This window comes from Pundamilia nyererei, unplaced genomic scaffold, assembly GCF_000239375.1.
Source record: "Pundamilia nyererei isolate P.nyererei 1_Seehausen unplaced genomic scaffold, PunNye1.0 scaffold00004, whole genome shotgun sequence".
Classification (NCBI taxonomy): domain Eukaryota; kingdom Metazoa; phylum Chordata; class Actinopteri; order Cichliformes; family Cichlidae; genus Pundamilia; species Pundamilia nyererei.
In genome coordinates, this window is record NW_005187405.1 from 1,179,036 (window position 1) to 1,206,334 (window position 27,299).

The 27,299-nt window shown below is 40.6% G+C and overlaps 2 protein-coding genes across 2 annotated transcripts; both read right to left on the reverse strand.

The window, feature by feature from the left end:
- Positions 1–856: 856 nt before the first annotated feature.
- On the reverse strand, positions 857–4,580 carry crsp7 (cofactor required for Sp1 transcriptional activation, subunit 7). Its single transcript, XM_005721056.2, has 3 exons — positions 3,908–4,580; positions 2,827–2,901; positions 857–2,735 (listed from the first exon to the last, which is right to left on the reverse strand). The coding sequence occupies exons 1-3, from the start codon at positions 3,977–3,979 to the stop codon at positions 1,065–1,067; spliced, it is 1,818 nt and encodes a 605-aa protein (XP_005721113.1). The 5' UTR covers positions 3,980–4,580; the 3' UTR covers positions 857–1,064.
- A 4,914-nt stretch (positions 4,581–9,494) lies between these two features.
- On the reverse strand, positions 9,495–26,734 carry crtc1a (CREB regulated transcription coactivator 1a). Its single transcript, XM_005721524.1, has 15 exons — positions 26,723–26,734; positions 25,391–25,507; positions 23,797–23,922; positions 22,373–22,434; positions 21,864–21,958; positions 20,937–21,022; positions 20,811–20,851; positions 20,151–20,341; positions 19,860–20,005; positions 19,639–19,731; positions 16,774–16,872; positions 15,094–15,198; positions 12,434–12,517; positions 12,140–12,317; positions 9,495–11,372 (listed from the first exon to the last, which is right to left on the reverse strand). Exons 1-15 carry the CDS (start codon positions 26,732–26,734, stop codon positions 11,167–11,169), a joined length of 1,641 nt encoding a protein of 546 aa, XP_005721581.1. The 3' UTR covers positions 9,495–11,166.
- Positions 26,735–27,299: the final 565 nt, after the last annotated feature.

Consider the following 27,299-nt stretch of genomic DNA (forward strand, 5'->3'; position numbering starts at 1 on the left):
GGAAACATTTGACTGCACTATTTTTTTTCCTTTTTGCATTAGCACCACACTACTTTAAAACGGTTACATCTCCAGAAGAATCTTCATGACCTGGAACCTTTTAGGAGCCGAGCTGATGAGACAGAGAGAGCGGAAATTGGTTGGAGGGTGGAGTCTGGAATGTAAATAACCAAAACAACAAAACAAATCCGCACCGGCCAATCTTAAAGAAAGGACAGCACATGGGCTTCCTTTAACATTTAAGATTCAGCTGAGAGCACAGTGATGCAAACAGAAGAGAAAACAAAAAGAATCTATAGTTGTTGTTATCGTCCTTTTTTTAACATTTGTTTTGATGAACATCCCGTAAATGAACTGGTCAAAAATAAATAGATGTATATATGATAAGAAGTTTATAATTTACTCTTTTATATCTCACATAAAGCTTCTTGTAACTGCCAAATATGTTCCAGTAACTTCAAACCCTGGACATGTTCGGCTCTAACTGTGCTAGATGAACTCTTATTAACATCTTTCTGGGCACCAACATGGTGGTCTGTGCAGGACAGCTAAACCCCAGCCTTCCCTCAGGTTTAACCCTAGTTCAAAACTTCTTTTTAGAAACTAAACAGGTTTAAAAAAAAGAAACAGCATCATCCCAGTGTGCCTCAAAGAGGGGTACAATTCATAATATTCAAAAAAAGAAAAACCTCACATTGTTACACCTATTTGGGTGATCTGGGATAATTCTGTCTTCTTTTTTTGCCTTTATGGTTAGCAGCAGTACTCTGCAATACGGGCCTCATTCCTGTGGCTTTCAGTTTGAAAAATAAAACAGAAACAGCCCTTGATATTACAAACTTAACTAGTCTTTTAATCTTTACACTTCTTTTATACCAAAATCTTAATAGATTATCACAGAAAGAGGAAGAGGCGTGGGGGAGTGGAGTTTGGCAGGCCTGATTTTTGCCAAACTCACAGTGAACAAAAAAAAAAATAAAAAAAAAATTAAATCACAAAGTATCTCGTCTCTGTGGTGAGATGAGGAAAGGAGTGGAAAAGTACTGCAACCTTCCCGTACCCCTTCAGTCTAGGCAAACGTATGGCAGGATGTTCAATTTGCTTTCATCCCCGTGAGGGTCCAGTGATATGCAATCTGTCCAATCGTACCAGGTGCCCTTGGTGTCACAAACGCCATTCACCCCCTGCCAGTGCTGTGTGTGTATCCTGTCCAAGTCCTCATCTGTCACGTCCCGGCTCACGCCCGGTAAATCCCCTGTCAAATTGTCCGTTTGGAGAACGTGCATCTTCCGCGACTCCTTAATTTCCTGTTCTTCCCTTTTCAGATATTCCGACATGAAAAAGTGTGCACTAGGGGCCTGAACCCCCGAGGAGTTAAGGACATTGCTCTGAAGGTTCAAGTAGGACTGGATGATTTCATTTCTAGACAGCTCCTTCCAGTTTGTGTGGTGGAAGGGGTTAGGGCTAGGACCTGGGACTGTGGCAGTGGCAGCGCACTGTTGTACAGTGCTTTCAGTTCTCTGCCTAGACTCAGCGAGGTCAGGAGTGGGTGCTTCATCTGTTTGAGAAGGTTCTTTATGCACCAGAGGTTTAATCTGACCTGTGACCGGGTCAAACGTTAATCTGCGTTCTTTTAACCGAACGGGTTTAGTGGTGTCCTCCATTTTCTGGCCATCTAAGTTGACAGAGTAATCTCTAGACCTGTACTTCCTCCTTTTATGTTCCGAATTTGGTACGGTTGGCCCATCTGCGTCATCAGACACAACCATAGCTCCCTCAGAAATCTGTCTGTGTGGTTCTGAGTTCTGCTGGGAGAGAGAAGGTGAGAGGGAGACTGATGGGGATTCCAGTGTTGCAGATATGTCTTGTGATGGGCAAAGAGAGGAGGCTTCTGAACTGCTGGCCCAGTGCATTGAAGACCTATTAGAAGAATGTGGCAGCTTGTCAGCATAAGATGAGGCCGGGGACGACACAGTGTGGGAAAAAGATAAGGGAGAGTCCCTGGAGGAAGGGCTTGGGACCGGCGTTCCTTTTGGTGCATATGCTGAAGAGCGCTTGGTCATTGTATCTTGCTTCGTACTCCTTGGGCTGGTAGTGAGACCACGAGGACTTCTGGCTTGATAATAGCCCCCGCCTCCTTCATCCAATCTGGCCTGTTGCTGCATCACAGCAACTTTAATCAAAGAGGAAGTGCTGGGTAGTTTGGCCACCCCGGGAGAGCTGGGGCGAGGCTTGACAGCATTAACAGGAATTCTGTTCATTTTATCATTATCAAGGTGCTCAACTCGAGATCTGTCAGGAGACGGGACAACCTCCTGGTCAGGGAGAGCATCCGGACTGCCTGCAATCCCATTGGTGGGTGGCGTTGAAACAGAGTTATCATATGGGGACATTTTGGAGATTTTTTCTTGCAAGTACACTCCACTGTCTCTGTGCTCTGCCCGCCGCTTGCGGCTGCTTGATTTCTCAGCTTTTGGTGAGTACGTGTTGTGAACGTCATTCCTGATTTTGACCTCAGGGACACCTTTCCCTGGCACAGAAATGTCAGAAGGAGAGGCATCGGTTCTGCAGGGATGAGAACTGCCATTGGTAGAGCCAGGAACACTTGCAGCCACAGCTGGCCCAGGTTCAATCAGCTTTTGCCAGTTCCTCAAGAGTTTCTTAGCTCGTTTAGCCAGGTCTTCATCCTTCGTCTTCTTCCTCACATCATTGATCAACTTTCCTAGTCGAGTTTCCTACGTTAAAAAACAAGCACTAGGATTAGAAACACTATTCAGTTAAACAGTTTGGTATAAAGCAGCAGCTAAGTTCAGTCGACTGTCTTACCTCAAGTGCTTCTTTGGTGATAGGATACTTTTCAAGGCAGGCAATTACTTCCAGTACGACCACCATATTGCATATCTGCAAGGACGATATATAGAGCTTCTAAAACATCACGGTCACACAAAGTGTATATTACCCAAAAATTACTGCTTACTTAAGTAACAACAAAAGAAGCTGTTAATGAGAATTACAATCACATTTATAATATTCTAGAAAGGCCAATGCTGGTGACAATTTAGTGATCTAATGCTGATCGTGGAAACTCCCCAGAAATTAGACAAATTCAAGGGAATTGAATCGTGCCTGCAACGTGTTTGAGGGGCAAGTTAGCTTAGAAGTTAGCAAGGGGAGGGAGGGGGGCATTAGCTTGTCTGTCTGCTTCAAGAGCAACAAAACGACGTTGCAAAGTAAAGATGGAAGTGTCAACTCACAAAACCTTCTCCTTTGTAATCATTATAACAATAGGGTAGCATATAGACCAAAACGGAGAGCACAAATTAATTAACTTTACGCGAGTTTCTTATCTTGTTGACAAAGTCAAGCGGAGCTCAAGTGTCTGTGAATTTGCCTGTGCTAGCCGATTTAGCCGCGGCTAGCATTTCAGCTGAGAAGGAAGGGTGGACTGTTTCAAAAAACGTAGCTTTAGCCGCTGGAGCTAAGAGTTTGCTAGCTCGCGTCCATGGCTTAGTAACACGAGATTTTTATTAAGATGAAACAGTTTAGGGTGAAAAACAAGTACGAGGTGAAAATAAATTCAGAATGGAAAATGAATTTGGAAGGAAATTAAGCAAATATTTTTCTTTTTAACGTATACGCAAAACCCGCTGTGGCTAAGTTAGCCGCTAGCATGCTACACGCCAGATTATGGTCTGTCCAGGGTAACGCTGGTAGCTAAATTAGCTTTCAAGCTGTCAACTCAAGTACCCCCATCTCTAATTCCAACTTAAAATATACAATAAGAAGTTTGGGCACATGAATATAATTAAATAAGAGTTGTCGGGCGAATTCTCAAGTCGAGTTGCCCCAGAGTGCAGGGAAACAAGGTAACTTAAGCTAGATAGCCTGCTCGCTTTAGCGCACTCACATTGCTCTGACTGTCGATGGCCTGCAGCAGCCGTTCCCTCATCTGCTGCGGGGTTGCTGAGACCGTTGTCATTGCCTGTTCGGTGCGATCCGGAGGATGGAGGGAGGAATCCTCCAAAATGAAAACTGGGTGACAATGATGACTCAAAAGCCGCTTCGGGAACACGTCAGGCGTCCGTACAGCATATTTTCTGTCGCCTGTAAGGTAACGGCTCGGCTTATCTCACATGGAGTAGGGAAACGTGTGAGCTATGTTGCCCGTTTGCTGCTGCCTCCTCGGCGCTCTCGCAACTCACTACCAGCTGCAGGATCGCTCCACGGCCTCCTGCTGCATGCCGGGATACGTTGTGTGCGCTTTGACGTCTGCACGTCCTCAAGTAAACATACCTGATACACTCAGGGATGTGCACCACCGCAGGACTCCATCTACTTGTGGTTACACAGTAAACATTGTACAGCAGATCATGTAGTATGTAAACGAATTACGCACTGCCTTTGACCCCTAAATAACAAATAATGATACTTTTATAAAAGTGATTTGTAGCGCAAAATCTAATGGTTTTCCAACAGTTTCGTGTTGTGTTCAAAATTGTTCGCCACTGTCAGAAGCCAGCTAGCCACATCTCAAAAATACCAAAGCTCCCCCACGTTAACTTCTCCAAGACAGATTTAACCACAACCACTTAGTATTATTTTTTAAAGTGTCCAAACGTTTGCTTTGTTTTGTTTTGAGCATTAGTTACGCACTCTGTTGCCAAAGCTGCACACATTCTGTCAGGCATTCGAATAAAAGAAACATATGTGTGTGTTTATCGCAACGAAGTACAGTAGTTACTCATGTCTAAAATCGATCCTTCTATATTACAGCATTTCACCAGTAGATGGAGTCCTGCAGTCTCTAAAAACAACAAAGCATACGTCAAAGAGCACAGCCTGTCCCTGTCCACAGGAGCAAAGCAGGACGGGCTGTGCTAGATTGATGGGGCCATCAGATATGATGCAAGAATGACTTTACTTTAAATGTGACCCCTTCTTACATTCAGAGTTGTCGTATTTCATCACGGCACAGGTTCATCAAGGTTTCTGAGATTTTGATCCATATTGACATACTAGCATTACACACTGCAGATTTGTCAACAGCACATCCGTGATGTCAGTCACCGCAGCAGAAATTCAAGACATATTAGACCAGACAGCATTTTTCCAATATGCTATTATAGAATTTGGGGGATTCTGTGTGAATCATAGCCTCTGTTTCCTGTTCTTAGCTGGGGTGGCACCCGGTGTGATCTTCTGCTGCTGTAGCCCATCTGCTTCAAGGTTTGATGTGCTGTGTGTTCAGATATGCTCTTCTGCATACTTTGGCTTCAATGAGTGGTCTTCATCCTGAAGATGGTCTGGGCATTCTCCTCTAACCTTTGACGCCAACAAGGCATTTTAGCATTTGGGCATTTTGAAAATGTTTTTAGTAGGTCTTAATATTTTTAAGTAATATTATATGAAGGGCATGTCCCAGAGGCAAAATTTACAAGAATCAGTATAAGTATTATAATTTAAAAAAATGCACTTTTACACAGCAGTTGACTCAGTCTTGTAGACTGTAGGCAAGTTAGGATAACAAAGCTTAACCAATAAACAAATAGGAAGGGCATTTCCTCCGTATTTAGTTTTTATTTTTAATGAACATTTTATTTCAGATCTAGTTTTAGTTTTAGTTAAGGATAATCAACAATAAGAAGAGACACATTTAGGGTTAACTGTTGTAACCAAATAGAATTAAAACATTTAATCTCAAACTAATTTCTTGACAACCACAGCATAATCCAATCCACGCAAAGCCCAGAACACATTTAAGTCATAGAAAAGACTGTCCTCTCACCAGCAGTCTTAGCTTTAGTATCCATCCCACATAAAAAAAAGTAGAAACTCATTAAAACTGTTGGTGCGGAAAGAGTGGGAGAGGCAGGGCAACTGAAGTCCTGGAGTGGGTGAGAAAGTCTAAGTTATGCCAGTTATGGGGGCTGCAAACACCATGAAACTACTGCTGCACGTCTTTGTTTTCTAGTACTTTTTGGAGTCAAGCTAATGAGAAAAAAACACAATACGAGAAATCAAGTGTCTTGGCTTATTCAGATATATTTATTTTCATCTCATTTACAAATAATAATGCAAAGATACAAAGACAGAAGCCTTCACACAAGAAAAATACATCAGGTACATTTTAAATGGAAAGCCCCGCCCCAAATCTATAACGTCGCTCACATTTACAGCCAACTTGGATTATTTTGGTCCAATTTTAACAGTTAAAATAGAAAACGCACAATTTGAAGAACAAGGTTTGGACCAGTTGCTTTTAAAGGGTTAGCTCAAAAAGAAAAAGTACAGACCCGCCAAGCTCTGCTGCAGAATGCTAGATTTGCATATTATACGAGCATAATGTTTCCTGTTGCTGCGAGTGCACTACAGAAACATAGTGCACCTCTTCACGGCAACAGGAACATAGTGCATTTGCAGTGTGTGGAATAGTTTCACTCAACTTAAAATACATTGTAGAACGTTTTAGCTGCCATTGTGTGAGTCTTGAACCAGCACTGGGCCGTCCTCAAAATGCACTCACAGGATTCATAGCTGTGGGCAACCCACTGAGTGACCTTACATGACCGTGACTCTGTTTCATCTTCCTGATTCAGTTTGTGTTTTAACAGCTTGTGTCACAGAGCCACTATTAGTCTGACTGTACAGTATTTGTATGTGATTTTTCTTACTCGTGTTATTTCTCATCGTGTCCATGTTATGTCTCAGTGGGTTTTTTTTTTCACTACAAAATACGATTTCACCACAAATTTATAAAACAAAGGCAAAACTAAATGGTTAGTTTAAAGCAAAATACAATATGTCAAGATACTTTGAAATTCGGCATCATGCAGAAAATAGATTTCTCATCTAGTGGACAGGATATAGCAGTCATTTCTTTAAAGGGGACCTGTTATGCTCATTTCCAGCACCAAATTTAAAAAAACAAACAACTGCTGACTCTTCTAGAGTAGACGTGCAGGATTCACAGTACAGAATAACCCCCACGTATCTTATAGAGGGCCCTGGTGCAGCTTCTCAGGACATCTTTTGTTTATGCAACAGGCTGTTTTAGCTTTTTTCCCCTTAAACATACAGAAGGTTTGAACGAAAGGTGGGTGGAGTTCAGGCCTAGTAGTTGGTGCATTGTATTGTAAATTCACTTTGGACAAGTCACAAAAAAAAAACAAGCAGGCATGCAGGCGTCTGCAAGGGCCTTCACGAAAGTAGCGTCACTGGGACCCAAGTGGACCGAGTGACATAAAGTATAAGACCCACAGACACGTTTTAGAAATCAATTTCATAGTGACTTCACTTGCCAAACAATCTCTAGGCCTATCCCACTGGGGCCTTTGATGAGCATATTAAGACGATCCACTCTCAGTGACATCATACAGAGCCAAGAGCAGAAAAAAACTAAGCATTTAGGACAGGCTTTGGATAAAGTAATTACTGTGGTCATGTTTATTATTAGTGTCTCCCATTCTAAGAGCAAATATAACTGGAAGGAGATGCATAACAGGTGCCCCTTTAATTCATGTTGTAGAAATCAGTAATTGTGTCCAACCTAAACAATGACTTTGTAGGTAAATATGAAATAATTTGAACCATAATGGGATCATTTGAGGGAAAAAAGAGGATGTTTTATAAAAGTTTTAAATTTTTTCTCTTACTTATGGCTATCTTTTTTTTTTTTTTACCTTTGGTTCAACTGTTGATTTTACTTTAAAAAGAAGGAGAAAAAAGATACAGTGCTGTAGACAAATCTGCTCTGAAGTAAAGACCAAAAGAATCTAAATAGTCTAATATGTAACAGGAAGTGGAATTCCTGCAGAATAAAAGTTTTTCAAGTAAATGAAAAGTGCTTCAAGGGCCTTGAAATGCATATGGACGAGGTCCAAACGAAATATCAGATAACTCTGAATTAATAAATAATAATATTGAAATAACTGTTCAACCTTACTGATTCACTGTTTAAACCACAAAATTGTTTAGCTAATCTACACTGCAAGTGGTTCTACATGCATGTAGTCTGTTTTTCCAGATACAGTATTTAACTCAGCTGAAACATTTTAAGGTAGAGGAAAACAAACGTTGCTCTGCTGTAAACTCTTGTCTCTGTAAACACTGGTGCGATACCTGAACGTTACTGCTTAAAAAGGTGGCAGTAACAGGCGACGCATCAGTCAGCGCTTATCTACATGAGCACAAAAAGTGTTTAAAAAAAACACACAAAACAAAAAACAAACGGAAATAAAGAACCCACAAAAGATGTCAGGCTCACTATAAAGTCTGGAGGTCCAGCAGAGAATATAGAGCCACAATGACATATTGCAGCACAGTATTTCTCAGTGCATTTTCTTACTTTGACATCATATCACATAAAGCACGAAAAACATTGTTCCTACCATACAGCGATATACAAAGCTAGTCTATAGATTTACCATGACATAATCAAAACTGTGTGGGTGTTCCACGGGAAAAAAAGCGCATACTGGATATTGCGGTATAAAACACAGTATCACACAACGGCTTCTACATGTGCATGAAAGGCTGATTACCACATATCTGATGCTTTTAGGCTTCACTTAGCAGTCACGTAGCCTATACACGATGCAGAATCAAAGAGAGACAAAAGACGAGTTTAGCGAACAAGGGGGAAAAAACAACACGCTTTCTTAGACAAACAAAACCGACCTAACCCTTAAAAATAAAATAAAATAAATTGTTAAAAAACAAGCCATAAAGAGAAAACACTTAAGGAGATTCGTGCAGTCACAAAATTATTAAAATAGAAAAACAACCACCCCACTTTCCCACAGTGATAACTAGAACGCAGGATCACTGACAAACATGATGCATCTGAAATATTAGAGTTTTGTTGTTGTTTTTTAAAGGAAAAAGCTTAAAAATCTAATTTTAAGATTCAATCATAGTTTTGTGTTGCATGAAAATAAATATGCTGGCACAGGGTTCCTCGACGCACATCGACAGACGCGATGTTTCAGGAACATAACAGCCGAATAGTGTCCTGGGAATGAATCTATATCTATTTTACATTTTATTCTACCTGCACTGAACTGCAATATTAATTCTGCAAAATACTTTTCAGGGACTGACTCATCCCATCTGGCACAGTATTACAATAACACTTACTGCAAATGTCCAATGCACTATTTTTGTAACTTGAACCGTGGTTTGTTTTTCTTTTTTTCTTTTTTTTTTTTTGCTAATTAATAATTTATTACAAACGTCTTCGAGCATTGTTTCGTTTTCTTTATTCCGACATGATGCAGTCAGAGCTGCAGAGACACGACAGACACACCTGCGTGCAAAAAATGTAGGAAAGAAAAATGTGTAACAGTGTAACAAAATACTCACCGACTGAGTAAAAACTCAGCTCTCTTCAATAGATTTTTTTATAGAAGTTTTCAAAAATAACTATAATTCAATTTGCTTTTTTCATTTGTCTTTTCTTTTTTCTTCGTCTTCTTTTTTTTTTTTTTTTTTTTTAAAAGAAGGCAAGTTTTATCAAAGACAGGACAGACAGGTCCAGTGCACATAACAGTCACGAGGGTAGGTGGGGACGGGGGGTTTGGTATATACACTCTGAGAAATCAGTGTTTTAAATAAATGCATAAAGTGCAATAATGAGACACGTTTCTGAATGAACTCAAAGGACCCATCTACTGAAACACGCACTGATTTCACGGAGGATTTTTAAAGCACGAAAGCATACGACTACGAGAGCGACCAGAGCGATACGGAACGAACCGATAAAGGGCACGGACAACACGAGCGCTACGAGAAAACGGATACATAGAGTCGCTGTAGTGCCAGGGAAACGAGCAAAGCAACACATAAAACTTAAAGCAGGATGTCATATCCGCTTTGGGGAAACAATATGTGTCCTTAAGGACATAAAGGCTAGTTATGAGAGGCAATGAGGATGACAGGATGGCAACAACATGGTTGTACAGATGTGACCTAAATACATTCTCTTTGTATCAACAATTCTGTTCTATTATAGAGGCAGTTCAATTGTCTGGAAAAATATACATATATATATAGATATTTCAACTACGCTGAGGTCACATCTTTGGGAGTAATCCTGTGTGCCACGCTCAGTGTGCCTTTCCCCCCCACCATCTCTACACCTCACTAGTCTGAAAGAACGGAAACAGTTTCAAAAGTAACATGGCACGGTCGCCGTGCGTCCTCTAAGAATCCTGCACGCTGCCTTCCTGCGTATAAGGGTTCGATGTGTGTGTTTCATTTTACAGTCCCAAATCGATCGCTGTAGTTTTGCATAGATACCGTTACGCAAACTCTAATCACATTCTGTACATGTAAAATATAAAACAAAGCCTGTAAACATCTAGCTCGTATTCCTCATTTATCCGTTTAGGTGCGATAAATGAAGTTGAAAAATGATATGGTAGTGACGACACAACGGCGGATTACGTAGGCCAAACCACCTGTAAAAAATTACTCCATCCCTAAAATGCTTCTTTGTTTTTTTCCCTCTTTCTTCCTCATCTACATAAGAGTCATCTTTGCATGAAAACCAAAATGTAGACGCTATTAAGGCAAAACAAGTATGCACAGTGATTTGTGATTTCATGCATAAACTGATGACCGCCACTGACTATGATAAAAATCAAAATTCACCATTCCCTAAAAATAAATGAGCTTGCAAAAGGGTGACTCATCGCCTCACCGGGGCTTCCATTACAGCTTGGGACAGAGGGAGGTTAAGCTCAACAGGTGTTTCCTCTGAGTCATCAAGCTACTCTATGTTAACAGCCGTGCGATCGCTATAGTGTGATTTATTACGGGTTTGCTCTACAGACATAGTTTAGTCAGTCATTGATGGAGAATTAGAGACCGGGCTGTTTATGCCCCCAAATTTTCATTAAGCTTCCTCGAATAAAAAACGGGTATATCATCTAAATCGCAACAGGATCCATCACAAAAGGTAGTGAGAGAACCATTAAAGGGAAGCTAGCAGCAGTCTTTAGAAACATTTTAAGAGCTCATTTGTGGGAGTCGATTGTGTTGGGTCGTGTGGAATTGATGCTCAGCCCAGATGAGGCCTTTGATCAGCCTGATTCTAGATACCTTCTCCTCAGAGACCCTCGGCTTTAGGTAGCAGAGTTCACACACCTGTTACACCCGCTACTTTTGTTACAGCCTGTCAAGGCGAAATGCATCCTCGGTGGCGGGATCGGTGAGGACCATGTCCGGGTCATTGAGCATGTGCAGGCCATCCAGCGTCAGCGGGTCGATTTTCAGATCGTCCAGCGGGAACTGAGAGTCCACATCAAAGCTGACATCTGTGGGCAGGGAGCCAGACAGGTCCTTGGGCAGGCTGGGTGGAGACTCTCCACTCACTGTGGAAAGACAACAAGAAAAAAAAAATACTATTCATCTCACTGAGGTTTCTAAGGAAGAGAAGGAAGGCTAAAATTAGAGACAACTTCAATGAAAACAAAAGAATGCAGAGGAGTGTGGGTTATGATTTGATAACAACTTAAGGGGACAGCTTGGCATCATAATTACATATCTAAGTGAAGCTGATTATTAGGAGGGCTAATTTTTTAAAAACTAATAAAGGCAAACCTTAAGAGGATGGTTATCTTTGAATCTACATGCAGATAAGTGTTATACGTCTCTGCAGCATTTAACAATGTCAGAGCTAACATTCTAGTGATTGAATGACAGGTAACCCGCTACTTTCATACTGCTCAGACCATAAATAATCAAGTTGGACTTTCATTTTTTTTATCCTGTGATTTATGCCCGATTTAGACTTCTGTGGGAAATCTACATCGTAACTTCCGTCATAACTGCAACCACCTTTTTTATCCTTGATGTGCAACTCGTGAGAAATGTAACAACACGTCGGGTTGCGGCAGCATGCAACGACTGAATGACAAAGTGCTGTTGCTTCCATCCATTATACAAATCCAGTAATCAACCAAATCATTGTGAAGCTTCTTCTGTTCAGTTACTGTCACAAGACCCACAAGAAAATGTGAATCACAAGCGTTCCTCCACACTTGGATCTACCAGTTCTACACTTTAAAGTCTGGGTCTCTGCCTTAACAGGCCACTTGCTGCATGTCTTGAGAAGCCGTGTGAAGTGTCAAAACAGCACCTGTGAGAATGATGTTGGGGATGTTGCCATGGCTACTGTATCCAAGCTGCTGCGAGTCCTGAGGGTTGCAGTGGCCAGTCAAACCCATCATAAGAGCCTGGGAGTAATTGAGGGTGGAGTTCTGGTTGTACAGGCTGTCAGAGCTGATGGGGGTCTCCATCATGTTGAACTGCTCCAACTGGCAATCCCAAAAGAAAGAAATAATGCAACAAGTCCCTGAAGTAGGAGAAAGGTAAATGCAGGAAAAACATGCGAAGATGATTGGTTTCTATCTGACACGGACAGAGCCTGTACCTGCTGTGAGAGCGCACTGGCTTGAATGGAAGGCAGCTGCTGGTCGTAGAAGTCTGCAAACACGCTGCCCAGTATGGAGTTGTGCTGCAACAACAAACAAGCAGTGATCGGTTTATTATAGATGTAGGTCAAAATTACAAGTGCGCACCATCAATATGAGCATATATATGTATTGCATCAAGGCTTCAGACATAATACATTAAACAAAAAACACGGGATATACAAAACGAGACAGTCAAAGCAGCTAGAACACTGCAACATGTCACAACGTCTGGAAATGTGTGAGGTTTTTAATGTACAAATGCCCACCCAGTTTGCATATGCCAACACATTAAGTGTTTTTATGTGAATGATGCACCATCAGCGTATTTATTTTATCTTTTGTGTTTTAAAAAGAAAAAAATCTCGGAATTACAGCACCGTCTAGGCAATAAACTACCAGATGTTTTACTGGAATTTTACACATTTATCATGTAGTTTCACTGGTCTGACCCACTAACGATCAAAGTGGGCTGCATGTTTGACACCTCGGGTCTAAACAACCAGATACAAAGGCTTAGAATAATTAGCATTTTTTTATATGCCTCTATAAAATGCTTATAGCCGATTTTCTTTCATGAGGGGGCCTTCACAAGTCTTTGAGCATCTGCCATAACGTTTTGCACATTTGTGTGACATTACTGCAGCACAAACCTTTTCATTTTAATTGCACAAAAACAATTTAAAACCTGCAAAAAATAAAAGAAAAAAAAAACAGTTGTAGTAATCTGCAGATATGTAAATAAATATATTATATGATAAAATAAATAAATAAATGGCTTAATTAATCACACGAGGCAAAATCTTTCAATATCAGCTGCCGATATCTTACAGCTCTCTGTATACATAATACACTGAAATGCAAACCGGCCAAACGCCCCAAATCGTCTACGTAAGGACAACAAAAGGAAAGCCTTACATGAAAAAGGAGCTTCCTCTCCTGCCTTCTGGCTTCCACGTTTTAATTAAGACAAACCAAACAGGATGTAATGTGCGTTAAAATTAAGGGAATCACTGAAAATGTAATCCCCTCTGTGGCTTTATTCTCCCCTCCACCGACTCATCCAGCGCAAGCTAATTCTCTTGAAATTCCTCATTTGAATGTCCTCATCGAATCAGCAGCAGGAATTCTCCCGTTTCATTGTGGCCTCTTAATGTATAAGTAATTGGATCATATTCTCAGTCTGTGCTCCACCTAGTTCTAAACCACATTATCTGTGTGCGCTGCACAACTCCCCACGGGGCAGAGCAGGATAACAAGAGAACACAGACTGTCGGTTGTGGTTTGGCCCGTGGATAACCTCGGGACTACGAGTGAGCCACTTCAGCTCTGGAAAGGCCCGAGTTGGGAAAGCAAACATATAGAAATGCACACACAGCATGAATCAACTCTGTCACTCGTCACGTTCCTCTCTCTCTCCACATCTCAAACACACAAGGGCATGTTTAAAAGTCAGAAACTATAACTTCAATCTTTGGACCAGTAAAGGCTTACTAGATGGCACTTTTAAAGGTGTAATTCAAGACAGTATTTAAGAAAGAACACTTAGCAATAAGCGATTAAAAGATTATCAGCACTACCTTTTGCAAATCTTACATGCTTTTACTAAGTCTCACGCACATCACTGACAGCCCTAATCCATGTTTACCTTGGGTGTGTTCAGTTTATCTTAATGCACTACATTGCAAGCAAGGTTCAGTTTTGCACAGCTTTTCCTGAAAAATCCTTCGAAGGGGATTAATACCTCCCTTGATGCTCACCCATTCCCCCCCATGCTGGTGCAAACCCACAATAAACACAGAGATCTGACAAACATGGGAAAGAACAAAACAAACTCCACTTCACAGTCTAATAAGCAAGACTGGGAGGGAAACGGTGGAGTTGCGATGCAAATACCACAAAAAGCAGCAGAGGAGGAGGAAGGTCAGGGACACGGCTACATCACAAAACACATCAATGACACTAAGAGACTGCTTAAAGAGACTGGTGGTCAGATCTGGGCAAAACAAGAGCTGCTCAGGGTTCACAGTTTGTCAACGCTTAATGTGATCATTCAGATCAGGAATAGAACCTTTTAATGCACATTTTCTATGTATATATTATTAACTTTAAGTACACACAGACAGCTTTCTCCCAGAGTATTTCCTTCACTGCGCGGTTTCACTTCCTCTTATGTCATGCATGGAAAACACATCAGTGATTTATAAGGTTAATGATGCCGCTGTGCATGTCGGTAGACTCAGACTCAAAGAAACCCCAGGATTTCCTGCTATTGCTCGTTAAAATGTCAACTAATAGAGGCTGCACTGTGTTTTATCTACTTATTAGATACTAATAGATATTATTCTTTTTTGGCTTATAAAACACAGAAAGTAATCATATGTAAATACATAAATAATGACAATACAATTAACTTAAGGGGGGGAAATGCTTGTTTTGATGTTATGGGTCTTGCTGAAGGGCTCGCTTTTTATTTTATTTTTTTTTGCCCAGATCTGTATCAACAAGAAAAAGCTGCACGGAGTCCTACTCAGCAGAGATAACCACAGCACTACGATGCAAGGGACGGTGATGTTTATACAAAGCGAGCCAGCAGCTCGTTCAGTCCATACGCCCTTACTTGAGGCGAGCCTCCGGGTGAGAAGCCTTGATTGGAGACGGGAGAGGTTGGAGATTGATTGGCAGAGGATCCAACCCTACTGCGGTACTGTTGAAGGGACGAGGCCTGATACAAGAGGATACATTTGAGTTATTCACACTGGAGGCCGTCGTTTTGTTTCCCCCCCTCGTTCGTTGTGTGTAACTCTTCTCCTATTGAACAAGGAGCTTTGGTTAACCATGTCTGTGGTGTTTTTCTTGCAGGAGACTGGCGATCAGAGGAATATCGTTAGCTTCATAGCATAAGTGCCTAAGTCATTTTTTGGTCAAATTGAGATTTTTGCCTAACTTTACTCCCCTACCACTGCTGCATCATCCTGTCCGTCTGCCTATGTCATCACAAAAAAATGACTTAGGCACTTATGCTATGAAGCTAACGATATTGAACCTGTGCATACTTGTAGCTAATGCTGAAATGTAATTAGTATGATCACAATATGTGATGAGTGATGTGTAGATCTCATGTAAGTGGAGTAGTAGAAAAAAAAAAGAAAAGTGAAAGACTGAGTACTACAGGGGATTAATTAGTAAGAATATCGCTGGAAATTAAACCTGAGCAAGTGAATATTTTAAAAATAGTGACCAGGGAAAACCCACTCTGCTATCTCTTGTTCTGTCCTATCATCAGATGTTTTTTATACTGTCTAACAAAATTAAAAAAAAGTACTATAAAACCTTCCAAGTAAGCAACAGATACGCCATCAAGTAATTGAGATTTATCAAATGAGGCTGATAATGTTTAATCATTTACAAGTCAACGAGGCGTTCAAACCTTTAAACTCCTAAACTATTAAAAGATAAGTTACCAAAATAATGGTAGCATGAGATGAGAGCGATAAAAAGGAGTTCAAGGTCTATGGATAGAGCTATAAACCGGTGACCTGGTCAGTGGCGTCGAGTAAACCTGTTTGAACTCGCCTGAAAATGAAAGAAGGTGATGTTTTCCTTGACATTACTTTGACTGTAAAGTGATAAAAACATTTCCTTATTAACGGTTTAATAACAAGAATACAAGTCTAAGATCCAGATCCCAGCGAGTTTCCTCTGCGTTTTCCGTGACCTCACGCCGCACAGTCTTTTACGGAGATGAAGAGAATGTAGGCCACTTCATTTCTGCAGTAATCCAAACACATTCCCATCGCAACAGTAGAGCGAAGCAGCGAGAGCCAAGATCTGAAGGAGAAACAGCGCCTTACAGAAGCTTTCAGATTCACGGATGTTTTGCGAATCTCTTTGTGCATTTTTTTTACATTCTGCTTTAGTGGTTTTTGGGGGGGACTTGAACTCTGCAGAGAAACAAAGAAATTCTGGGACTGCAAAATTATGGTTTTGTATCATAGTTAAAATAACAAAGAAAGAACAGTTGCACTGTCACACACAGTCCTATTTTCACGTCGTTTCCCCCCCCCCCCAAGCAAAACGTCTGTTACAAAACACACTCTTGGACAACTTCACGTCACAGCTGAACGTCTACGAGATCAGTTCTGATTACTTCGACGTGGCAGTGTGTTCGCGAAACCCCGAGCCCAACACGTTAACACCATCTGAAAACAGTTCTTCGGGAAAACTGGGAACCAGCCAAGGAGAACCAGTCATCGCTGGGTTGTTGTTGCAACAAATCAGCGAGACACAGACTGCTCACCACGTTCATGTCGATGGTCATGTTGGTTTGCGAGGACGCCTGGTTGTCTGACGGGGAGCAGGAGTTCACCGAGGACGGCAGCTGGACCAGACCTGCCTGCTGGAAAATAAGCAGTGGACTCATAAATAGATAACTAATCTTTAAGCACCACTGTATAATTTTAATGCTTGCTTATCACACACGCATTATATTCATATCTTATTTTATTACATCTTGGCAGATATGAAAACACATCAAAAGAAAAAAAAAATCACATAAAAGGCTACAAGTTGCCTTTTATGTGACATTTTTAGGAGTTTAGATTTTAGAGTTTTATATGTTTTTGTTGAATTTTATTGTCAAAGATTCATGCCAAAATGTAAAAAAAACACACACATAAACTTTCTAGTTAAAGGTGAAGAGTCTGACCTGACTATGCACAAGGACTGCTGCACTGACAATCTCCTGTGAAATGTCTTTTTTCCCAGACCCCGAGGCAGCAGGGATATGGTTTTACTGTTACCCCTCTAAGTAAATCATTGTGTATTTTTTGTCAAAATGTTATACTTGCGTCTCATCTGTTGTTCTGGGAGTTGAGACACACGAACAAAGATTTTAGCAAGTTAGCGAGATCTCCGCAGGTGTTTTGCAGTTGGCCTTGGGTTCTTTGTACCTTCTTCAGGACCGCGTGTATTCGCACTTGCTGTGATCCCAATAGCCCCACGTCATTATCTCCTCTGTTTATTTCATTGTGGACCGATGAACGCCTAGATTCTTGGAAATGTGTCTGTAGCTTTTAAGAGGTTTGTGCAAAAACCCAGCGAGAAAGCTTTTGTGACTGAGTCATAGTTATCACAAGAGAAAACTCTCTATGGCTTTCTTACTGAGAACAACCTCTACAACCCACACTTCTAGTCTCATCTTCATAATTGGAACACCTGAATCCAAACAGCTTTTGGAGAAGCAATTAGCAGGGATTCACTTTTTTTTTTTTTTACAGCCTCTCTGATAATAACTCAGTATGTTGAATAAAGACATGGAAAGCACAGTTGTTGGTGCGTTTTTATTTTTAGTCAACTGTGGCAAAAATGAAGATCTGCTCAAAAAGTAATCAAAGTAAATGAAATAAAAGCAGACGTGACAGGAATATCAAAGAGTTTGCGAAGTTTTCTTCCAACTAACTGGTAACTGAAATCATCATAGGTTTTATTATTTATTTGGAACCTTATTAGAAAAATATAGTTATAATAATTCATTTATGAACTGCTGCTCCTATAACTCTGGTGTGGTTATTCTCTAATTCCATCTCATTAAACATCTCAACAATAGAGAGGTGACTGAATCACAGACGAGTAAACGTAAGTAAGTCAAAGTAAGTCGAATGTTCCCATGAGAGCCAAAACGCATCATCGTCATTAAATGCAGTTTATCTATTTTTCCCCTCATTTTTCATCTTACTCACTCATTCACAATCTGGATGCTATCAATCTAATTAAAAAGCAGCAGCAGCTGCAGATAAACATTAAGTCTGAGATCTTAAAGTCTGGCTAACATCAAAGTTTTGTAATATTCTTTTTTTTTTTTTTTTAATGGGCTGTGGAACACAAAAATGCATTTTCATTTCAGTTAAACATGAACGGCTTCATGATTACAGTTTGTTAGGACACGTGTTCAGTAACATTTAACATAAAGCTACAGTTTCAAATGATTTAGCGTTCATGTGATAAACAGAGATAAAATGTATGAACATTCTTAGAATGAAAAGAATGAAAACATTCATAAATCCAAAAATATTGGAAGAAGTTGGAAAGACTTGGAGATTGGGATTAGCTGTACTTGCATTAATAAACATAATCCCGAGATTGGAGGCTTAGGGAGCTGACAGACTGATGAAATGGAAAGCAGACCACAACGCCAGCGTCACAAACTGAAACACAGCAACAGGTTTGTAAAGGAATGGACTCGATCCTAATTTCCAGTGAAACTTCCTGACTTCCACAGCCACTGAAAATTCAGGACCCAGGATTGGCTGGAAGACCCAGAATAACTTTTACTAAGTAAATTATTTCATCAATTCCAAAATTTAGACTTAACTTCAGATGATAATGACTCATTCTCTACTACTACCAATAACAAACATGATCAGACGCTTCTCTGTATGTTGTACATGACATGACAAGTTCGAGAGTGTGATTCGAGTGTGAATCCACTGCAGCTACTATAGCGGGCCCAAGAAATATAATTCCTTATAAGGAAGAGTTTAAGGAACGGCTGCGGCAGAAAAGAGAAAACCGGAGAGGAAATGCAACCAAAACTGCGGAGAAAATGAAAAGATGTCCACAAACCACGGGTAAAAGCGAGGGAGTGAGAGAGAAAGTGAGTCAGTGCCAGGGGGAGGGGGCAGCGATATGCAACATCTGCACTGGCAGCATGTTGTGTAGGAGAGCACGTTGCTGAAAGTTTCCCTTTATCTTTTCGGCTTCAAATAACTCTGACCTAAGGTGATAGACATTCTAAGAGGAAGTGACTAGCAGTGATTTGGCTTTAGCGGTGGGCAGAAAGCAAGTTAAACTACTCTCAACTCTGAGGTGATTGTTTGAAGTAACTAACAACAGGGCAGGGCGACCAACTGTCAGCTGTAAAGCGGCAGACAGTGAGCGAATTGCTTCATATGCAGATGGACTAACGCTCAGCAATCCTCTGGATGTTTAAAACGGGTAAATGAAAACAAAACGAGCCACACGTCCGAGTTAAACAACTGCTGTTGACTCATTCATTGATTTTTTTTGGCAAGTGGTCATAATACTATATAAAACTGGATGTTCGTACATATGAATGAGATCAAGTTTATTATGTTTTGAGCTGTGGCTTTGGATAGAAACTCACTTGCTGGTTTGGGTGTGTCTGGGACGACGGCTGCTGGCTGAAGAAGGCGTACTGGGACAGCTGCTGCTCCAGGTTCATGGCATTAATGGCTGCCTGTTGGGAGCACGGCACTTTATATGACAGAAACCTCAAAAAGCATTCATTTCAGTATTTGTAGCCTGCCTACAAATCATGACACTGTTTCTATGTCTATTAATGTACAACGCTTTCCTCTTGAGTACCTGGGAGAGAGTGAGAGGTGGAGTTGTTGGGGAGAGCTGCAGGTTCTGGTGCTGGTGGGAGTCTCCCGCGTTCAGGATGAGAGGAATCACACTATCCTGCCCGGCCTGGATTTCCATGGCTACTGTGGGTTGAGACGTGTTCACTCCTACCCAGCACAAGAAAACAGTTTCCTTAAAGACCCAACTTGGCACCAAACAAGTGGCAAATGCTGAAATCCAAGATCCTTCATATCCTGCACATAACTTTAAGATATGTCCAGAGAGAACAGAGCAGAGAGTGCTTATTACCACCTTGTGTGTTACCCAGAGCCTGCGTGCTGCTCTGGGAGCCGAACGAGGCGGCAGCTGGGTCGTCGTGGTCGAGCGGGGTGGGCAGCGGAGGAGGGAACTGGATGTTGGTCAGATCGGGAAGAGAGCCGCCAGTGTTGTGGGCTGCTGGTTTCATCGAAGCGGTCAGCTGCTGTTCTGGAGACGGGAAAATGCTGCAGAAAAACAGATGGGTGCCGTAAACTCTCCAGCGATGACATGCTCGATATACTCGGTGATGAAATAGCAGAACCGCCAACACCAGTAGCTTATTCAGATTACTTGGAAATGTCTCCCGAGGCAAACAAGTCCAGAGATATTTGGACTTCATGCATTTGGCCCAGGGTATTTTTGCAAATCTTTTGGCTCCACACTCTCATTCCTTTGGCAGTTGAGCGAGTCAAAATGAAAATGTTGAACTACAGTCAGATGCTTTCAGTTCAAAACTACGCTTTATTCACACCCATTCATCAGATTTGTGTACACACGTACCTAGCCGAAGCTTCCTTTCTGGATTTAAACACTATATCGTAACAGTGAGACCAACGTGCCCCCCAAAAATATTTACACTGAAACATAATTTCATTGTGTTACTCAGACTATAGAGGAAGGTATCCTTAGACAACCTAAGACATTAAAACTCACTGGATTCCAGGAACTTTGCAGGGCTTGGATCTTGAAATGTTCTAAAGTGGGAGAAAAAAAGACAACTAGTGTATCAGGAAGACCAGTGAAATACTCAAGTGAAAAACATTTTGTGTGAAGATTTACTTTTTTGCTGTCCCAGTTATGTTTCTGTCCATCTTCATCCACCTCTTGTTTAATTGCTTCAGACCCCGGTACAGTGAGTAGGAGGACTGGGGAGAGCGAGAGCGAGAGATGGAGAAATTAAAAAATAAATCTCCTCAATCTCTTGGATCTACAGATGTCCTGCCTGTTGAAGCTCATAATAACTGCCTTCATTTAATCAGATCAAGTGAGTAAGTGCAGTCGTTAATGTATGTAGCGTCAAGTTACAACATATATATACATGAATTTATATATATCCAAGCACTATTGCATTGTAAGGTACAAAATGATGACAAGGTACCCAGCAATTCCCTTTGAGTAAGCACTTGATGACAGTGGGAAGAAAAAGGTTCCTTTAAAAAGAGGAAAAACAAAAACAAAAAAAGAAAGTAGACAAGAAGTGTGACATTAGTAAAAGAAAAAAGAATTCTGAATGCAAATAATGGGTAAAAGCACAAGCACTTCTCCAAGATGATACATACAAATTCAACCAAAGTGCTTCTAAAATTGACATAATTCCCCTCACATGGCCATTAGGAGCGAAATTCACATGGTACTTGAATGCGCACCATCTGCACAGCAATCAATTTTCCTCCTCTTGCCTTCAAAGCCGCATTCAAACCCTTTCATCATACACTGGAGGGCGCTTCCACTGAGTCGTCAGGAGAAAGCAACAAAATACCACAAAAACTAAACAGGATCACAAAAAAAAACAAAAAAACAAATAACACTGAATTCTGCAGATAATGCAAAAAAACACTAATTTAAAAAGCACATATAGACTAATTCAAGGCAGAGTTAAAAGCTCATTTCATGCAGGGTGTCTGTATGAAGTGAGCTGACACACACCACACTAATGAACATGTCTCTTACACTACATGACGAGAACATCTTCGAAATCTTGTGTACCTCGTTTTGGCTGCAGCTCCTGTGATCCTCCAGTGAAGGAGGCCTGCTGGGCAGGAATTAGTGTGCTCTGATGCAGTGCTGAGTCAGAGTTTGTCCTGCAGCACAAGAATTTTAAACTCACATAAGGCGATCTATAGACAAAATCTACCCGAATAGCACAAAAAAGTACATAGTGGGCAACTACAGCACTGCGCGACAACAACATCACATGCAGCAGTCAGTTATTTTTAAATGTTTAACACTAGAATAAGGACACTGGAATAGTTTGAAGTGTAAATATAAACATTTCAATAATTTTTCTCAATGGCAGAAAACTGTGAAAGTCATTAAATATGTGACAATGCAGAAGGATTTCACAGTCAGAGTGTTAGCCTCTTGGGTCTTTCCACTCTGAATGTGGCTTGCGTTATTATCTGAACACGTTTCTTCATGACAGGTGAAAATAAAAATGCATTTAGTTGCAAGAAGGCCATGCCGAGACATTGTGTCATTATCAGAGACCGTCTTACCTCCTCCAACTAGTATCAGGTGGCGGCGAGAGATATACAGAGCCATATGGACAGCTGTCAATGTGACATCGCAGGTTAAGAAATAACAGCTGGAGAATAAAGCCTTGGCAGAATCAGTGTACTCTCTTCTGTGAATTCAAAAAATAAATAAATAAAAAAAAGCACTGTGCTTGGTGATCTTCTACAATACAGGGTACACTTTCATTACCTACAGGCCGAAGTCTTTTACAAAAATGCCCACAAAGAGTTTGATTAAGATCTAAAAATCTGAAATCAAGAAGCACTTCCATTTCAAAAGCTGGCTGAATACAACAGCATTATTAATGAAAAGGTGTTAATAATTGCTTGTTCTGCACTGTGTATTTTCCAATTATGCTACCACGAAGGAGCATTTAAACACAAATGTATATTTTATGCATATATTAAGCTTTAAAAAACAATAATACAGTTTAAAGATTTGCATTGACTTCTGCTGGAGAATGATGAGAGCCCGCAGGTGGTTTCACTTATACTGTGTGATTAGTCCTGTTCTCAGAACTGTGTGGGTGTGTGCAGACTATGGTTTATTAACATCTCCACGATGCTAATGTTCAGCTGTTGACACCATGTTATTCCCAGCCAAACTCCTCCCACTGAATATTTATCATAATACATGAAATCTCTGTCTGTCTGTGCGTTGGTTTCTTTGTCCACCAACTCCTCCGAGAGCATTAGAAGATGAGCAACCAAACCTGTGCACACAAGTTCATCTTAGGCCCCGGAAGGTTCTTATCTATATCAGATACTGCGGCATCATCGCATTGCCTAGCAACCACCCAGCAACAGTTTGAAACGATCCATTTTTTTGCACTTATGCACCTTATAAAAGCACTGTATCGTTTGTATTTCACAACAGTAACATTTAATTTGTATTCGCAAAAGCTAAATTATGCATGACACATTATGATGGCATCGTGTTGCCCCGCAACCACCTAGCGACAGGCTAAAATGACCTGTTTTTAGGCTTCGTGCACCTACAGCAGTTTATGAGACATCCCTATCGTTTTTCATTTCAAAGCTACTTCTCATTTGAATCCACAAAAAGCTGAAATATTCATGCCTAGTAAGCACCTAGGAATGGGTTAAACTGACCCATTTTTAGGATATAAACATGTTTGTTTGTTTTTTCTCAGTGTGATTAAGTATATCAGGCTTCCAACAGCATGAACAGGACAAAACAAATACTGTAGCATGGGGCATGCATTGGTAGGATAACATCTGCGTAAATTCCCAATAATCTGCAGAAATGCCACTCTACTGCTCCTAAAGAAAAATTTGACCGAGTGAAGTTTTGACCAAGCACTCTGATTTAAACTGAAGCTCAGAAACCAGATAAAAACCAACATTAAACAACACTTCACCCAACAGGCAGCATAAAAGGATATCTGTCGTCCGTGTTTGTCAACAGACAGGGGTTTCCGGTGGGGCGATGTGATGCGGTTCCGATCGCGGTAGACTCTTTCCACCAATCCGTGGTGTCGCGTCGACCTGTTCATGTCGAGCCCTGAATTCTGACAAATAAAGACAAGGAAAAAAATGGGTAATGAACTGCGCAAATTGCAAACATTACTTTTCAGCTCCTCACCGGCCTGCACTATTAGAGCTGAATGTGTAACAATAACAAGAGAGTTTTTGAGGTCATTAATCTACAAAAAGCACTGCGGCAGCCACGGTAGTCAGCACTTTACCTCAGTTACACTGCTATTGGCCAGCAGAGAATAAACACTTCCTATGAGCATGTAGCACAGGAATGAAAGGTAAAGTGGTCCGGGGTGAAAAGGATGGGGGAAGACTGGAAAAAGAAAATCTGAAATGTGTGCATTATGTTCTACGCGTGTTCTTCAACTTGTTTGTTTGTTGTTTTTTTGAGGGTTGTCATTTCATTGGCAAAGAAAATTAAAACTACGAAACTGCATTACATTTTCCTTTTTTTTAAAGGTTGGTATCTTGTTCCATTTGTCTGAAGCTATTCCGTGGAAATTTCAAGGACAAGGGCTTTTTAGCCCACATGACAGATGTTTTCTGTCTTGCTGTGCAGCTTCAGTGCCTTTCAAGCAAGAGACTGTTTCCAGCACTGGCTGAGAGAATAAAACATGGAGAAGCTCTTCTTTCTCATATACACAGACTGACACACTAAGCAACGCAGCAGTCGCGTTGCAGATAGCACTGAACGCAATGATTTTTTCTTTTTTTATTTCCCCAAATAAAATGAAACCTATTATTCAGAACAAATTACACACAACCTCCTGACCCTTTTTCCCTTCAATTTCTAACATTCATTATTGTGCAATATCAGTTTTAAGGCTTTCACTGAAGACTGACATTTCTTTTATGTTTCTGTCGACAATTAATGCAAATCCTTTCCTGCCACCTTTGAAGCTGCTCCTGAAAACAATTTAAAGCAATAAAAAAAACTTCTGCTTCTGTTCACGTTGTTGCCGAGTGCACTGAAGCCCAGCATGAAGCTGTGGCTCCCTGCACATAAAACACACAATTCAAATTTGGTGTGACAGACGTGGCTTCAAGAACGTTCTTATTACGCTGCGGCAGCAACATATAAACTTCAAAGTTATTGCAGGACTGTGTACACAGTGTTTATTGGACAGAGCCTGCGCCGAGCCATGCTACAACCGTATACAAACCTAATGTAGGCTGTGGCCTTGGATACTTACACTGCCTCTAAATAAAGTATTATTTTTGTTCATATACTGCTTACATAAGTGACTTACACAAAGTATGTGACTTCCTGTAGAAGAATATTTAGTCCAGGGAAAAAGAACCACAGGATGTCTAAAAAAAGCGACCAGTCAATACTGCAGGATATTACTTACCCATAGAGATTGGGAAAAAATGGGGGTATTTATTTATTTATATCACACAATATATTTTTGCAGTTAAGACCACAGATTGAATTGACCTACACCAGGTATATTTTAGTTGTAAATGTGAAAGGCAAAGGAAAGATAAGCAATCCTGCACCTGAAAAGGCATGTCGATCGTGCTGTTTCCAATCTGATTGACGTTTGGCAAGGATCCTCCATAGTACTGCCCACGGTTCTGCCCCAGCTGCAAATATTTGGTCTTCTGCAACTGCAACTGCAAGAAGAACAACATCAGGTAAATCAGCAGGCATTTATGGGAAATTTAGAAAAGAAGTAAAAGCGTTTCTCGCTCGCATTAAGTCCACGCTCCAGTTACAACGATGTAATAAATGAGCTATTAACACCCCACACGCCTAAAAACCAAAGACCAGGACGTGATTTTGTTAATAACGAGAGCTGAATATGATGTCCTGCTAGAACATTTTCTTTTTAAGTTGCATGATTGTTTCATTTACATTACAGGACTGTTTGCAGATTTTTCTTAAATTTTTTGAAGTGCTAAAAGTGAGATTTGTGGATTTTAGCAGTAAAGGAAAGGAAGATCGAAGTGGTGGAAACTAAAAGCTGTTTAATTTAGTGACAAATTTTGTTGCCAGCTCTAACGTTTACAGCTAATTTAGTGTCAAATTTAACAGTTTCTTTTTTATTTAATGTGAATAGATTATGTGAATGCCAAGGTGCAAGCAAAGCAGTATAGATATAATTCAGTATCACTGAATGTGCCTGTCTTCATTTCAGAAGAAAACCCTCCAAACTGTCACTCCAGTGTTTATTTCAAAACAGCCTCCTTTTCCATGTCCAATCAGAGAACCCGTGACCAGTCAATTAAATTGTCTCATGCAAGCCCACTGCTTACTGTTGGCATGGCAGAAAATCTAATAATAACAATTACTATGCCTGCATCAGTGGTGTATTTTGATAAGCCTCCAACCTCAGAGTATACTTCTTTAGCTACATGAAAGCAGTCTCTGATGCAACGGATTAGATACTGTAACAACAGAATATGAAGTCTGGGTCACTTTAATCACAAGAAGCCGTGTACGGAGAAAAGCACAAAAGAAAAATCAGAGTGAGAGTTGAGCATAAAGGGAGGCAACAGTGTGAAAGGGTGAAACTCTAAACCCGAGGCATCCTTCCAGCATGTCTAACTCTGGCTCAAACAAGAGCTACCTAATGTTTGTCTTTCCATTAATCACTGGAAAAGTGCATCCTTTCACCAGTTTCACTGCCCCATCTCGCAGTTTTGAAGAAAGCGATCCAGCTTCGCTCTGTTTAATGGGTTTGCTCATACTCCACCTCTCCACTGGGTTTTAATTATAGTCAGCTTGGAGGTTTTTGCATAATTTTACTGACAGCCAAAAACACACAAACGACTGATTGCATACTTAATGAAATCTAGACCACAAACCTCCACTCAAAGGGGACCAACCTGTCGAGACATATCGTCTACAAATATGGACCTATAATAATAAAGTCATAACTCTGATGCAACTTGTTCTATTAGTTTCCAGATAAGGACGTGTTTAAAGGTAAAGCATAGGGAGGCCATTTTTCTTAACATGTATTCCCAAACTGATGATTTTTGGTTATTTGGTTACACGTAACTATGTTGCATAAGTGCAATGTAAAATGTTACATTTAAGTTACCTGTTCAAATGAAATGTACTTGATTGGTATATATTCAGTTTATACCAAGCGATTTTTGTGCGTGCTCTCACTGGCCACTTCTTTAAGATACACCTCCTCAACTGCTTGTTTATGCAAATATCTAATCAGCCAGTCACAATGCAGCAACTCAGTGCATTTATGCATGTAGACCTGTCAAGTCAAGATGCTTAAGTTCAAACCAAATGGAGAAGAAAGGTTATTTAAGAGATTTTGATCGTAGTATGGTTGTCAGGACCAAGTGAGCTGGTATTTCAGAAACTGGGATTTTCTAAACACCTCTAGGGTTCATAGAGAATGGTCTGAAAAAGAGAAAACATCAAGTGAGCGGCAGTTTTCTG

What these genes read in the sequence shown, in the direction of transcription:
- crtc1a (XM_005721524.1), bottom strand. An exon ending in CGATCGACATGCCTTTTCAG is followed by an intron (nt 23,923 to 25,390) that starts GTGCAGGATTGC and finishes TTTATTTGTCAG; the next exon opens with AATTCAGGGCTCGACATGAA. An exon ending in CCAGTGCGCTCTCACAGCAG is followed by an intron (nt 12,318 to 12,433) that starts GTACAGGCTCTG and finishes TGGGATTGCCAG; the next exon opens with TTGGAGCAGTTCAACATGAT.
- crsp7 (XM_005721056.2), bottom strand. Translation starts at nt 3,979, where the DNA reads ATGACAACGGTCTCAGCAACCCCGCAGCAGATGAGGGAACGGCTGCTG. An exon ending in CCATCGACAGTCAGAGCAAT is followed by an intron (nt 2,902 to 3,907) that starts GTGAGTGCGCTA and finishes TCGTCCTTGCAG; the next exon opens with ATATGCAATATGGTGGTCGT. An exon ending in TCACCAAAGAAGCACTTGAG is followed by an intron (nt 2,736 to 2,826) that starts GTAAGACAGTCG and finishes TTTTTAACGTAG; the next exon opens with GAAACTCGACTAGGAAAGTT.